This window comes from Lutjanus erythropterus, chromosome 1, assembly GCF_056507025.1.
Source record: "Lutjanus erythropterus isolate fLutEry1 chromosome 1, fLutEry1.hap2, whole genome shotgun sequence".
Classification (NCBI taxonomy): Eukaryota; Metazoa; Chordata; class Actinopteri; order Lutjaniformes; family Lutjanidae; genus Lutjanus; species Lutjanus erythropterus.
The window spans coordinates 9,573,992-9,587,671 of NC_139317.1; the positions used below are offsets into that span (position 1 = coordinate 9,573,992).

The window sequence follows — 13,680 nt, forward strand, 5'->3', positions numbered from 1 at the left end:
CCCTAAAATTTAGAGCCAGACAGATATATTGGTTGGCTGATATTGGCCTAGCATAACTATAGTGGTCTAAAGTGGGATTCGGTGTATGTGTTGCATAATCTTTCTTTCACAGCACTTTATGCAGATTATATTTATTTTTTATGCAGCATTTTTGTAGCCTACATTTTTCTATTTATCTTTTTTATTTATAGTTATTCCTAATTCTTAAAAAAAAACATTGAAAGTTTATTATTTCAGTGTGCTGATGTTGTTTCTGATTTTATTGATCTAAATATACAATATCAGCCAATAAGTTGATATCAAAACTTTTTCACTCCCTAATATAGGCATTGCATTGGCCCAAAAAATGCGGTATTGGTGCACCTTCAGGGTGATTCAAAACCCCTCTGCTTAGCGTCAGGATCCTGTATCACCCTGTCAGGGTTTATTTTGCAATAATGCCCTGCTCACTGTATATAACCTCTTACTTATTACATGGCTTCGTTAAATACTTGATTCTAGTTGATGCAACATTCTAAGGTCTGTTATTTCTGTATAGCAGACCGTTACTATGAAGACCAAACTGTTGTTATGAAGGACGGACTGTTGCTATGGACACAGTTCTGATCATAGATGCTGGAGGAACAATAAAATCATTGTTAAATCACTAAAATCTTAAAGTGGGGTCTGGCATCATCATGTCCGGATTTATTTTACAATAATGACCTGCTCACTGTGTGTTACTACATAGTTATTTGAAGAAAAAAAAAAGGCTGATTTTAGTGATTTAACAATGATTTTATTGCTCCTCCAGTCTATGATCAGAACTGTAGCCATAGCAACGGTCTGTCATACAGAAATAACAGATCTTAAAAAGCTGTAATTGACCAATAAGAATTAACAAAGCCATGTAATATTCACTGATATATTGCTAGATGGGCCAATACTGACCAATAATTTATCTGTCCAGATAATTACTGGGCATTCAAACTAATAATACTATATGAGAGAAATAAATAAACTTTTTGTTATGACTGTTGTTTCTTACTATATGTTTGGGGTCTCCAGTCAGTATTCCCTGTATGTTAAATATGTTGGTAGGATTATGGTTAATAATTAGCTATACCAACCTACCTAGTTAACACTGAGTACAAGGAAAAGTTATGCTAGTTAGTTAAACGTTTCCATTTCACGTTGTTAGTACACAGTACACAACTGTGTACTAACAACGGCTCAGCCGTGAAACCACTGGAAAGTGACCTCCTCTTGTGGATTTTATTGACGGTTTGAGTTCACGATAACGATCTACATAGAGTAAACTCACCATGTATTAATTTACATGCCAACCATCTCGATAAAAATCAGTTTTGTGTGTTTCCTCGATGATTTTTTAACTAACAGTTAACGTTACAGCGCATCTCCTCGCCAGTGTAGCGACAAGCTAACGCTAAAGTTCTCTGCCTGCCCTCTGAGCCGCCGCTGCTGCTGAAACATCTGTGGAGGATACGACCTCTTTTGTCAACACAACCTACTTTTAAAGACGGCAAAAACTGTACGAAAACTTGTACGTGAACCCAGCTTCCACACAAACCTCTAAAATGTTTCGGCTGTATCGCAAAAGACGATAAATGCAGCCTTGTCTGACCGATGCGACACCGCAATCTGAGCTAACAGCATCGAGTTGCATCAAAGAGAAGCACTTCCTGTTTTGTCTTACCTGTCCTTTCTGTGATCTTCTAGCGATATAAAGCGATAAAACGTGTGAAAAATAGTCCTAGATGCGGTCTGTTTTCATTCCACTTTCCCTGGATGAAGGCCTGTCCGAGAGCCGAGTGGAGCTGGAGGTTAGAAAACCAAAGTGCTGAGCTCATGTAGTGACAGAGAGGCTGGAGCTGCTGCTGACTCCACCCCGGGCCACCTGCATGTTTCTAGGCTTTTTCACTGTCCCGGGGCGATGGTTATATGATGCAAGCAGACACTGAGGGAGGCAGAGGAACAACGAGGAAAATAAGCATGTTCTGAGGGATTTATGTGTATTTTTTAGAATCTAGCATCACAATAATACTGATTGGATGTATGCTGCTTCATACATTTATTGCACTACATGTCTGAGGGACATATAGGGGAGACTGGGGGCAATTGTACCAGGAGGCATTCATAACACACACAGTTTCTCCAATCGGAAACTAGCTAGAGTGATGGCTTGCCCAGTAGGATTCTCTCTCTGTCTGTGGAAGAGAAGCAGGATCATTTCATCCCGACTAAAGTTGTCAAAAGTCTAGATGACTGCAAATTTAAACGTCAACTTTATCTCAAGGTTACTGGTTAAAAAAGAACACGAACAACCTATTTTAATGTACAGTGCCAGTCAAATGTTTGGACTCATCTTCTCAGTGTTTATAAAAATAATGAAGTAAGAAAAAAAAAGTGAAAACAAGGTTAATCTAAAACATAAACAGACGTGCTCACTGCCTTCTACTCTCGCAATCACAGATTAGCTAACGTTGCTGTTGTTAAATTAATAACAAATAATTTCAAGGCAACTTTGCAACTTTTGATTTTTTTTTACTTTTTTTTACACACAAACTCGTTCTTGTCATTCTTGGGAATTGGAACAAAACCGTACTTTGATTTTTACTCTTGAGTTATGCTGTAAAAATGTGTTTCTCAAAATAGTAGTTTGAGGACCCCCCAGGGGTCTGTGAGAAGTTTCCAGATTAATTTGAATTGATATTAATATTATTTTAAAAAATGTATTTATTAATACAAAAGGCATCATTACAGCCTGCATTTATTTTATAATTAGACAAACAATTTGAGTAATTAGCATAATTAGCTCATTATCAGATAAAAAAAAGAGATTAAAATCATTGCAGTCAATTTGCAGAAAAATACACTTAATACCTTTATTAAATACCTTCAAAGTTACAGGTCAATATTGGGGTAAACTCCATATTAAATCCCTTCAAATTCTTCACTACATGCATTTAAAATGAAAGTGGGCGGACATGGATGAAAACTGCAACTTGACTGGTTGGTGGAGACACAGCGATGCAAAAATATATGTTTTCTCCCCTTAATTGAAAAATGGGGATGCATTTGCTTCACTTACTGCATTGCTTAGGCACCTATCCTGTAAGTGATCAATGACTGCTTCAGTTTGAAATCTTGTTTCAGCTCTGGACAACATATGTGGAAGTCATGTCAATGTTGGCAGAACTTTGCACCGGTTGCATCTGGCAGTTGTGGTGGCATTGCAGTAGGTGCCTCACCATCTGTTGCCTGGTGTGGATCTGCACTTCGCTGAGTGACTTCACCTAGTTTATTGATCACTTTACAATACAAGGTCGTATACTAAGATGTTAGTTGTAGTTCTCTCAATGCTTCTTACAAAAATAAAAATGATACAGTGATTAAAGAAATAATAAGTCGATGAAATGAAAATGCACCGTTCTTCAAGGCAGAGTACGGCTGGAGGATGAATTATGCAGCCTCACAGCCTGAGGCGAGAAACTGCTTTGTAGTCTGGTGGTAAAGCATTGGATCAGTTGAAGAAATTAACATTTGATTGTTCTTTACTTTGTACGACTCAATTAACCTGTTGATCCATATTGTAGAACCTTATCAACCATCACGTAAGACCCATTAAACAATGTGAGGAGCTGTTTCTGATGATGTGGCGATTACAGACTTCATATCCCCCCTAAATATTACTCATCTTCTTGCCAGAAGTGAAACTGGAATTGCTGAGTACCCCAAAGTTTCATGTCAGAAATGTAAAGTATGGGTCCCCATCATTATGAAACTGTTGGATATTAACTTGCATATGTGTCGTAATTTGCATAAATTAGCAAAATCACCTATATGAACAAATTTTCAGCAACTGCTTGGCTGATTTTGACAATATTGGTGTGGCTTTGGGGGTTACTGAGGATACTGAATTCATTTCCAGCACCTTTAAAATGGCTTTTAAAACCAAAAGTAGCCACATTCCAACTCCCAGTGGGCCGATTTTGACAAAGTACCAGTCACTTCAGAAGCTTTAGAGGACATTGAATTTATTTGATTACACAGATAACTTATTGAAATAACTTCAGCTCACTTATAAATCATAGGATGTTTATGAACACAGTTATCTAAATGGCATGTAAAAGTTTCGGTCAATTTAGAAATTTTAGAGGATCCTGAAATCAATGAACACTTATTGAAATAACTGAAAAAATACTAAAAAAAAAACTAATTTTCAAAAAACAGCTGATAGGGCTGGTCCCTGGAGGTCCATGGCTGCAGGGCAGTTTCCCACTTTACCTGTTAATACAGATTTGTAAATAGCTGACAAGTGAGTACTTGAGTAAATGCACTGTAATAAAGTTAGACCTACTTTCCTGCACAGGTAAATGATGCAGCATTGTTTTTGTGCATGTGTGTGATGACACATACTATACAACCCAGTTGTATAGTGATAAATAAAACTCTTGTATGTTGTAGTAATGGATATTCACCACTAGATGGCAGTAGTTTTCTTCTGGCTCAATGCCAGATATCTTTCTTAGAAGCATTACCGTAATCTTGAATGGAAATGTGACGAAAAAAAGCAATGGATACGGCTCAGGCAGCACCCACCTATAATCCACTATCATTCACTTATATGGAGCTGCAGCCTTAACCTGCTGTCTTTTGTAGTAAGTGTCAGTTCACAGGGAAAAACAACTCAATGCAAGATGATTTTTGGGCATTAAAGTTTTTTTTAATGTTTTTTTTTTTGAAGAAAGGTTTTGTACATGTCAGCAAGAAAACCTTCATTGACCTTAGTTACATGAATAGACACTATTAAAAGACATGGCACAGAAAATAAATGATTAATTAAAATGAGGAAAAATCAGTAGGAAGTGAGAAGTGAGAAATTCAGTCCACAACAAAATTAAAATAAAACAGGAAACTTGTATCTAAGCTTGCAGTAATTAAGGTGCACATAAACAAACTATCCACAGTTCATTGCATATTATGACAAAAACCTTGTGCCTGTCTATTAGAGACGTGGGGGGATAAACCCTGTTACTGGGACAGCTGTCAATCTGTGTTACACACTGTGCTGTCTGTGGCCACATGCATCACATGGACAGCTTCGGCCTCTGAAATCAACCTTCATGTACAGGTACACACACTTTTGTTTTCTTGGCAGCAGTTTGACAGCAGTAATTGATATTCTGCGATAGTAAAACGGAGGATATATCATTTCTGTGTCAAGGAGCAAGCTGTTTCCTAAGAAGATTAAATGGTGCAGTACTAAGAACTACAAGTTGGGAGCACATAAACAACAACAAAGTCTTTTTAAATGACACCACTATTTTCTTGTCAAAGGAAAACTAAATATTTCCCAAAGTAATATATTTTGATTACTGTTCATAAAAAGAGAGAGTGTAAATGGATGGCTATTTGTCTCTGATTTGCATCAGTGGCAGTGGAAAACCTTGAACAAGATGTTTCACCTTTAAGACTGATATTATTATCTCTTTTTCTCAGTTTTTGCCACGGAGCCAGTATGATCTGCTAACCCAGAATCTCCCTGGGACAGCTTTCAAGAATAAGTAGTGTCCACTGTTTAGAAGCGGTCCTAATCTTCCTCACACCTGCCAAGGCTGTGCCAAGCTATAAATACAGGGGTCATAAGAGGATCCACCTGGTGTCAGTGTGAAGGAGCCTGTTGGATAGTGATCCTGGCTCACAAGAGGAGCCGAGGCAAAGATTTACAGTACCTACTTAACTAATACTCCCAATGGTGCAACATTAGTGAAAGGATGACCTGTTTTCTGCAGCAATCTGTTACCAACAACAAATGCCGGATTTTTTAATGTCATGGATGAGAAGTAATCTGAAGGAACATCATCAAAAAAGGACAAGAGAGAAGCTGCTTTTCTACTTAACGGTAAACTAATGTTTAAATGCTTCGGTGTAGAGTTTGTTGTTATTTAACTGAATCGTAACCGGTGTTGGGGCTTGACTTGGAGGGCTGAAATTAGACCATCTGAATATTTGCAAACTCCAAGTATTATTGATCTAAGGTGGGGCTCTACAACATGGTAAACAAGTCATATTCCCACAATCATTTTGCATTAGGCTTTTAATTTTTACTGAAAAAAAAACTATGCAGCACCACAGTACTTCATTATAATGCTGTTTTCTCACACATTTTTGCTTTTTCAAAAAATTGTGATTTGGTACTGGTTCTGTTATTTGGATATTGCACTTGGCCAGGTTGTGATTTTGACAATATTGCAAATAATTGTGCAGCCCTAATTTAAGATACTTTTTTTTCTTAAAGGTGCTTAAAGGTTTGGTTCACCCAAATTATATAAAAAATTATATTTAAAAAATTCTCTCGCTTGCCTCTTTGGTTATCTAGCTATGCAGATAGCTTTGGTTTTATCTGTCTGATTTTGAGATATGAAAGAGGCCAAGATCTTTGTAGGAGAATGGAATTTTAATTTTTGGTTAAATTCAACAGAATCTGCACCTGAGTCACTGTGTTTATTAACAGAAAACACTGTCAATGATTTTCACTGATAGATGCTAATACTTTAATACATTGTCACCATAGAAACTACACAACAACAAAAAAATCACTAGAATGCAGGAAATAAGGATTTTGACATTACAAATTTTCCTGGGGAGGATCCCTGCACATACTGTCAATGCTGAAGCACAACCCAAAACAAAACAAAACACACAAAAAAACAAACAAACATAAAAAAGGCAAATTAGCAGAACTCAACGCAGCCTATTTTAACTGTGACACTTGTGTTGATCACTTTTCTCATGAATTGTGATGTGGCGTTTCCTGAAAGCGTTATTTCTGATTAAAAACAATCTTGACATCTCGGGTTGTGAAGGAAACTAGGTGGCAAACACCACAGTACATTAAGTCCTTAGATGTGTCACATTTTAGCAACTAAACCTCCTGCTTCCACTCAAGCCATTCACCTCCTGTGTGACTGGTTTCTGTAAGGACTGTGTTATCTTCTTGGTAACTAGCTGCTGACTTCTCCCTGTATTTGTAGAATGTTGAGCTACGAGGCACAAAGGAATCAGGATATTTGTTGAACTGTGGCGGCAAAGGTTTGTGCAATATAGGGACAAAACTTTTATGGCCACAGGACATGGAACTTGGGGAGTACTTCTTTTAATAGCAAATGGTTACATGAAAAGCTAATGACAGGATGGGAGTGGCAGAAATCTTCGATGGTTTTCTAAAAAAGTTAAATAAATGAACCCCGAGCTATCCGGATGGATCAACAGAACTGACCATAAACACATCAAGCAGGCCTGTCTCCATCATTTGATGGGTATAGCCTTTCCTTAGCAGTTTATATACTCTGCTTGTATAGAAACTGTATGAAATATATTCAGTCATTAACATGCCGGTCCATATTTGACTGCAGAAAACTGCTCTTGGTTACTCACACCTCAGTCACTGCTGCACAAGTTGCAGTTGCAAGCATGAGGTCCCTCCCTTTCAACAGTGTGATTCACCAGTGAAGGCTTATTTGGGCATCCAGCTCCTCTTAATCCTTCTGCAGGTGACCAAATATTGATTTTCAGCAGTTTTTCAGCAGATCCTGTGCGTTCATGAGGTCAAAAGGTTGAAAAGTTACCCTCTTAAAGGAATATCAACATTAAACAGTAAAATGGATTCACTCGGTTTTGACAGTTTGTTTAAAGAGATAGTTCGGATTATTTGAGGTGGGGTTGTATGAAGTGCTTATCTATAGTAAGTGTATTACCTACCCTGGATTTGCTGGTCTGCCACTGTCTCGATTGGTGGGTTAGTTTGTGTTATTGTGTGACTTTGATGAGTCCAACGAACCCTTTAAAACACTTTTTGCTGAAGGATTCTGGTGGTTTTGCAGAGGGCGATCTTTGGTTTATATAATTGCAGTTGCCCGTTGGAAAAGGCTGTCTGGCAGCAAGGTAAAGTGGTGAAAATATTCTAATTATAGCTTACACTTAAACTGATCTTAATATTTTTTTAAGTGGGACTGCTAAAATACATTTTGCTGCTGAACCTGTTCACAGCAGCACATTGCTTAGCTTCCAACACTTGGACTGTGGTGAACACACTATTGATAAGCACCTTATACAAGCCCACTTCAAAAAAAATCTGAACTATCCCTTTGATGCAAGGGAAGGTTTGATTAGGAGTATTTTCTGGACTCCAGATGTGTTGGTTTGAGGTGTTCTTTGGATGGGGACACTTGTGCACTCAAAAATCACGAAAAAACTCCAAGGCATTCTCTTTTAAAACAATCAAAATGCCTTTATTGTCACGGCATGGTCATGTGAGACCTTAAAACAAACAATCTCTGACATGCTTCAGCATCAAGCTGTCGCCAGGGAGTCATCAAACTAAAACTAAAACTAAAACTAAAACTCTCTGACGAAGGCTTGATGATAAAAACGCCTCAGTTTGTTTGTTAAAGTCTAACATGACCACGCCGTGACAAAATAAATATGAACTGTTCCTTGGCGTTTCTTCTGTGATTTTTGAGTATCCCTTTAATGTGTCTGGTTAAGTTTAGTGGGAACACAACAATGTGTTTTTCCTCTTTCTCTGTTTTAAGTGCACATAAATGAGAGTTGCACTGTGCAGTAAATACAGTTTTTCCAGCAGAACACTCATGTCTCTGTCCTGTGTCCTTCCACAGAGTCTCTGCCGGATGCACCTGGGTGTTGATGTTTCACCAGGTTTGATATGAAGGTTCAAGGAAACCTTTGCTTGCCACTTCTGGAGGTTTCCACCACACCATAGACTGTCCTGTGCTTCCACATCTGTTCTTGTTGGAGCTGTGAAAATCAGCCATTGTGACATGTTGGCATCTGCGATTTCCTGGCAGCTTATCCCAAAACTGGACTCCGTTTCCCGTTTTGAAAGGACTTCGGTTTTTCCAAAGTAAGCTGGACTTTTTAAACAACAAAAAATGGAGCCCTTATCAATCACACTTCACCCGCGTTTGGACAATCAGAGTGGAGCCGTTTGAACGCCTCACCGAGACCTCAGAACAGTCAGGACTGTCGCGTGTGGATTGATGTTTCTATGTAGCGTGTGTGCGAGCGCAGTGCAGCCTTGGATCCAGCGTGGAACCACAGTCCGCCCGGGCGCCCAGCCTTCGGGCCGGAGACGCTCCAAACCGGCAACTACTCTCTGGTGTTACTGATTCAGCTCAGCCTGCTGTCCTTCGACCTGTTCGTCAACTCCTTCAGCGAGCTGCTCAGGACTGAACCGGCTGTCCAGCTGGTGCTTTTCATGTAAGAAAGTGTTCCTCACTGTTTCAGCCGCCAAGAATTATCTTTGGCTCGAGGGCAAAATAATTCTGAGCTAAGAATAGTGAGCTTTAGTTGTCTATACTGAGTCATTAGGGATGCTGGAATGAAATGAAATAGCCGTGTACAAAGACAGTAATCTCTCTGTTCCTGTCCCTTTTGTCTGCTTCTCCCCAACAGTATCCAGGACATTGCCATCCTGTTTAACACGATCATCATTCTGTTGATGCTGTTTAACACCTTCGTGTTCCAGGTCGGCCTGGTCGCCATATTGCTGGAGCGGTTTAGAGCTCTGCTAATGCTCTCTGCTCTTTATTTGACCTTCAGTATCATACTCCATTCCTGGCTCATGGTACGTGCACGAACGTGCAGCGATACACTGAAGTCCTTGTGAATGTTATTGTGTTTTTTGCAATAATAGTTTTTGTGTATTTACCACATTTATAAAAATGAATGAGGGGACAAAATCCTGCAAATTTAATAAAATTAAGTTAAAATATGTCCAGTAGAATGAACTGAGTAATGTATTTAATTTGCCATTTAAGTATAAGTTTAAGTTCATTTTACAGGGTAGGGGCTTTACTGCTTTTCCACATGTTCCTTTGGGGAAGATTAATTTTAAAACCTTGGAAACAATTTTTCACAACAATTTTTAAAACACAGGGCCCAACAATAAGGGTTGCCCACTTACCCAGGTCAAGTTAAATGTCATGTCGGGCAGAAAATGCTGTTTTCTGCCTCTCAATCTTTGAGATTTAAAGCTTTTCTGTGTTTATTATCACAATTAACTGAATATCTTTCTGAAGTTTTATAGATATTGCAGTTGCAGTAGATTAAACATGACAGTCAGCTTTAGTCTTTACTACTAAATAATTCAGTTTTTACTTTTTTTATTTGCCCGCTTGGGCAAGTGATTAAAAACATGAACTTTGAAGCCTTTGAATTGATTATTATTCCAGAAATTTTCAATTGAAGATATTCTTCAAAATTACTAGTAATCAAAGCAACTTGTTAAACGTGTTAAACATTGAACATTCAGAATTATGTGGATTCTGTTGTGAAGAAGAGGAGGACTGTTTCTTTTGTTCATGTGTCGCAAGATTCTGGAGGTAAAAGCCCAACTTGAGACAAGAGTTGAAAATTAGGATAGTTATAAACTCTCTGTGCAACATATCAGTTTCATATTGGAACTAAGTTAAATTGCATAATCCCTGTCCAATAAAATAAAGAAAAAATAATTCAAAATTGGTGTTCTAGTGAAAAAACATCCCCACTTAATAAATACAATTATTCTGTCAGGTAGAATATTTATATTTAAAGCTCCATCAGGAACAAATCTGAACCTATATATTATAATAATTGTGACAAACCATTACAACCTATAGCAACACAGTATGAAGTGGGAAAACATTTGCTTTAGAGAATAATGGGATTATATGAAACTTTAAATACTCTCTACCTGTTGTAAGTTATTTTATTCTAAATGGGGGCTGTAAATTTACTTATTTAAATTAGCGAAAGGATCCCTTCAATTTTATTAGTTTTTCTTCTCTTTTATATGTTTCTTCCATTTTTGTCCAATTGTTTCCCCCCTTTTGAGCTTTTGTCATAATGTCTTCATATTTTTATTATTTATCTGTAACAATTAAATTGAAAAAGCCTTTTAAAGCCTGGGTAGAATTTTTTTTAAATCTTTTTTTAAAAAATCATTAAAAAAAAAGCTGTATGCATCAAAATAACTGTTAATGTTTTCTGTATAATCTTTCCAGAATCTGCGTTGGCTGAACACCAACAGATTTATTTGGACAGACGGCCTTCAGGTGCTGTTTGTGTTCCAAAGAACAGGTAAGATGTCTTTTGTTTGTATTCACAAACATTTTTAAATGAAGCAAGAGAAGCAATCAGCGCAGCACTATAGATGTAAATTATTTTTCACATTAGAGACATGCTCAGTTCACAGGAGTCAGAACACAGCAGAGCTTTTGTGTTTTCACTCAGAATTTTCCCCTTGGATCAGAAATATTTACAAAGGAGTGACTGCCGCTTTTCAGTACAAAGATCAAACATAATTCTTTATTTTGAAGGCCTCAGTAAACTGAACCACCACCCCCTCACCCTTTTAGTTCACCCTTGTGTGCACGGTTGTTTATATAAGTTGTTTTCAGACCTCTGAGCTGCAGTGAACATCTCTAATTTTGTCAAAGACTTTGTCAAAGAGAACAAAATAGCATTTCGTCTGAATTTCATCTGAAGGTCACTGACAGAGAGCTCACAGAGTTCTCAGAGTTCTTTGTGAGTGTGTTAGTCCCTCCTCTTTACCAACAGGCTCCAGACAGTGATCTCACATCGTCATGCGGGTGTGATTTTCATACACGTATAAGCTCGTAAGTGGATAAAAGGATTTATTGTCTAGATGCTGTTCTCTGCAGGTGATTCGTTGAAGTGTTAGGACGGAGTGTAGCCATGTTTTATTTCTCCCTCTGTTTTGTCTGATACTTAAGAGCCGTCCAGTCGGTTACTCAGAGTGTGATTCAGTGCTCCACACATCATTCACATAACAAAATCTTTCATTATGAAGCTACCTGTAGATGCAGTAAACTCTGCTGGGCTGAGTTGTACTTTTCTGATCCCATATGTAGGTTTAAATGCTGGTGGGGAATTTCCCAATTCTCAGTCTCTGTCTGGAATGCTAACATTCATGTGTAATCACATATTATCTCTTAGCTAACCTTAATTATTGTGCAAAGTCATAACCTACAGTAGAAGCCACTCATTTTTAGGCATTTAGTTTTGCTTACTTGTCTTATCCTCACGTGTCTTATCATCGTTCTGGTAATGATGAACAGTGAATAATGTTTTTAGATTAGGTTGTGTACTTACATTATTCCAAATGTTCCCAACAATGATCAAACCCAGAGGAATCTGGAATTTATTTAAGGTAATGGTGGGTTTCCTGCTAGGGAGGGTGTGACGTGAAATCAGTCAGAGGGTGTTGAGATAATTTACTTTTCATCTTTAGATTAACTTGAATGTTTCAGTCATAGAGACTGAGAGGTTTTAGAAATTTGTACAAAACAATGTTCACAGTTAGTCGTGAACCTGACTTGTCATTATTTAAACATTATTCACTTTCACCTCAATGGGTTTGCTTAAAAAATTTGAAATATAGAATTCTTGGCATTTCTAAAACTTGAACATTCAAGCTAATGTAAGGAAGAAACATTAATTATTAATTACAAAACACTTTTAGTTGATAAAACTTTTTAAAATCTATTGAAGTAAGTTGTCTTGAAGTTTTGAGTTTTCTCAACTTTTTTGTTTTTACAGTGAAGAAGTTGTTGAACGTAACTAAACATAACGTGAATAAAACTTTAATATTATGTTGCTGATGAAAAAATATCTGCCTGAGTCACAAAAAGTCCTGATGTCATCATACTGCATCCTTTGTTATTGTTGTAATGTGAGAGAGACTCCTAGAGGCAGAATTTACATATCGTCTACTTAATGCAGCAGTTACATGAATCCTTCAAAAAAGCATTTACTGCAATAATGTAAGAAATACAGGACCTGTGATAATTGAGTTAAACAGACAAAACATTACCACAGTATCTGAATTGAAAAATGTCATTTTCAATGTAACAAAAGGATTAATAGAGGTTTCATAGAAATTATAAACTTAATTTGATTTTTCATTAGCTGTTTTGGATAAGTTGTCCTGCTGACTTTTAAAGCTCTGTCCTCCATTATTTGAAAATTAGACCTGGAAATTGTTTTAAAAGGTGGAGACGAGTGTACTTTGTATTATGCTGTATTTTGTTTTTTGTGTTGGTGTTCTTACATGTTAAAACATGCTCACATATGTTCCTGTTCACAGCTTCTGTGTTGTACTACTACTTGTACAAGAGGACCTCAGAGTATCTGGGCGACCCTCGCCTGTATGAGGACTCACCGTGGCTGCGGGATGTCTTTGCTCGAGTCAGACAGTGATCTCACTGCAGCAGGACACCACAGAGGCCGGAACGAGTATGAAAACGGCTGTGACACAATTTAAAAAAAAAATGCCCACATGGAAAGAAAATATCTTATGATAAAGTGTGCATTTTGAAAAGCCACACACTGGGAAAACATGGCCACTTCAATACGTTGTATTTCAAAGGTACACAAAATATATTTGAAGTAAAATATCAAAGTACCAATTACATTTTTTTGAACACCAATTTCCAAATTTAATATAAGAAATTCATTCAATGCAACACATGCATTATACACGTATCTGACAGGAACTGTAGCCAAAATATACACAACATTTCCGTCCTGTGCAGGAAGGATTGTGCCAAAATCTGGTGAGGTGTTTTAGAACAACAAGGCCAGAACGTCTCATCA

At 37.5% G+C, this 13,680-nt stretch overlaps 2 protein-coding genes across 4 annotated transcripts in view; one reads left to right on the top strand and one right to left on the bottom strand.

Moving 5' to 3' along the window:
* Nucleotides 1–1,897, bottom strand: part of LOC146332614 (CD151 antigen-like) — a 32,840-nt gene extending 30,943 nt beyond the window's left edge. The window contains exon 1 of the mRNA XM_084737418.1: nucleotides 1,697–1,897. The gene's annotated coding sequence lies outside the window, so the exon portion shown is untranslated. The remainder of the gene's footprint in view (nucleotides 1–1,696) is intronic.
* Nucleotides 1,898–4,793: 2,896 nt separating this feature from the next.
* LOC146332615 (transmembrane protein 138-like) lies at nucleotides 4,794–13,469 on the top strand. Of its 3 annotated transcripts, none has more exons than XM_084723654.1 (5): nucleotides 4,794–5,134; nucleotides 8,682–9,282; nucleotides 9,478–9,649; nucleotides 11,067–11,142; nucleotides 13,172–13,469. In XM_084723654.1, the coding sequence occupies exons 3-5, from the start codon at nucleotides 9,524–9,526 to the stop codon at nucleotides 13,282–13,284; spliced, it is 315 nt and encodes a 104-aa protein (XP_084579780.1). In that variant the 5' UTR covers nucleotides 4,794–5,134; nucleotides 8,682–9,282; nucleotides 9,478–9,523; the 3' UTR covers nucleotides 13,285–13,469. The 3 variants fall into 3 exon arrangements, with proteins under 3 accessions (XP_084579780.1, XP_084579772.1, XP_084579763.1); XM_084723646.1 differs by lacking the exon at nucleotides 4,794–5,134 and adding an exon at nucleotides 5,152–5,905; XM_084723637.1 differs by lacking the exons at nucleotides 4,794–5,134; nucleotides 8,682–9,282 and having other exon boundaries at nucleotides 9,463–9,649.
* Nucleotides 13,470–13,680: the final 211 nt, after the last annotated feature.

Excerpts from the sequence above, each read along its gene's own strand:
- LOC146332615 (XM_084723654.1), top strand. The coding sequence starts at position 9,524 with ATGCTGTTTAACACCTTCGTGTTCCAGGTCGGCCTGGTCGCCATATTG. Across the intron at positions 9,650-11,066 it reads TACTCCATTCCTGGCTCATG|AATCTGCGTTGGCTGAACAC; the intron begins GTACGTGCACGA and ends TAATCTTTCCAG. Across the intron at positions 11,143-13,171 it reads GTTTGTGTTCCAAAGAACAG|CTTCTGTGTTGTACTACTAC; the intron begins GTAAGATGTCTT and ends TCCTGTTCACAG.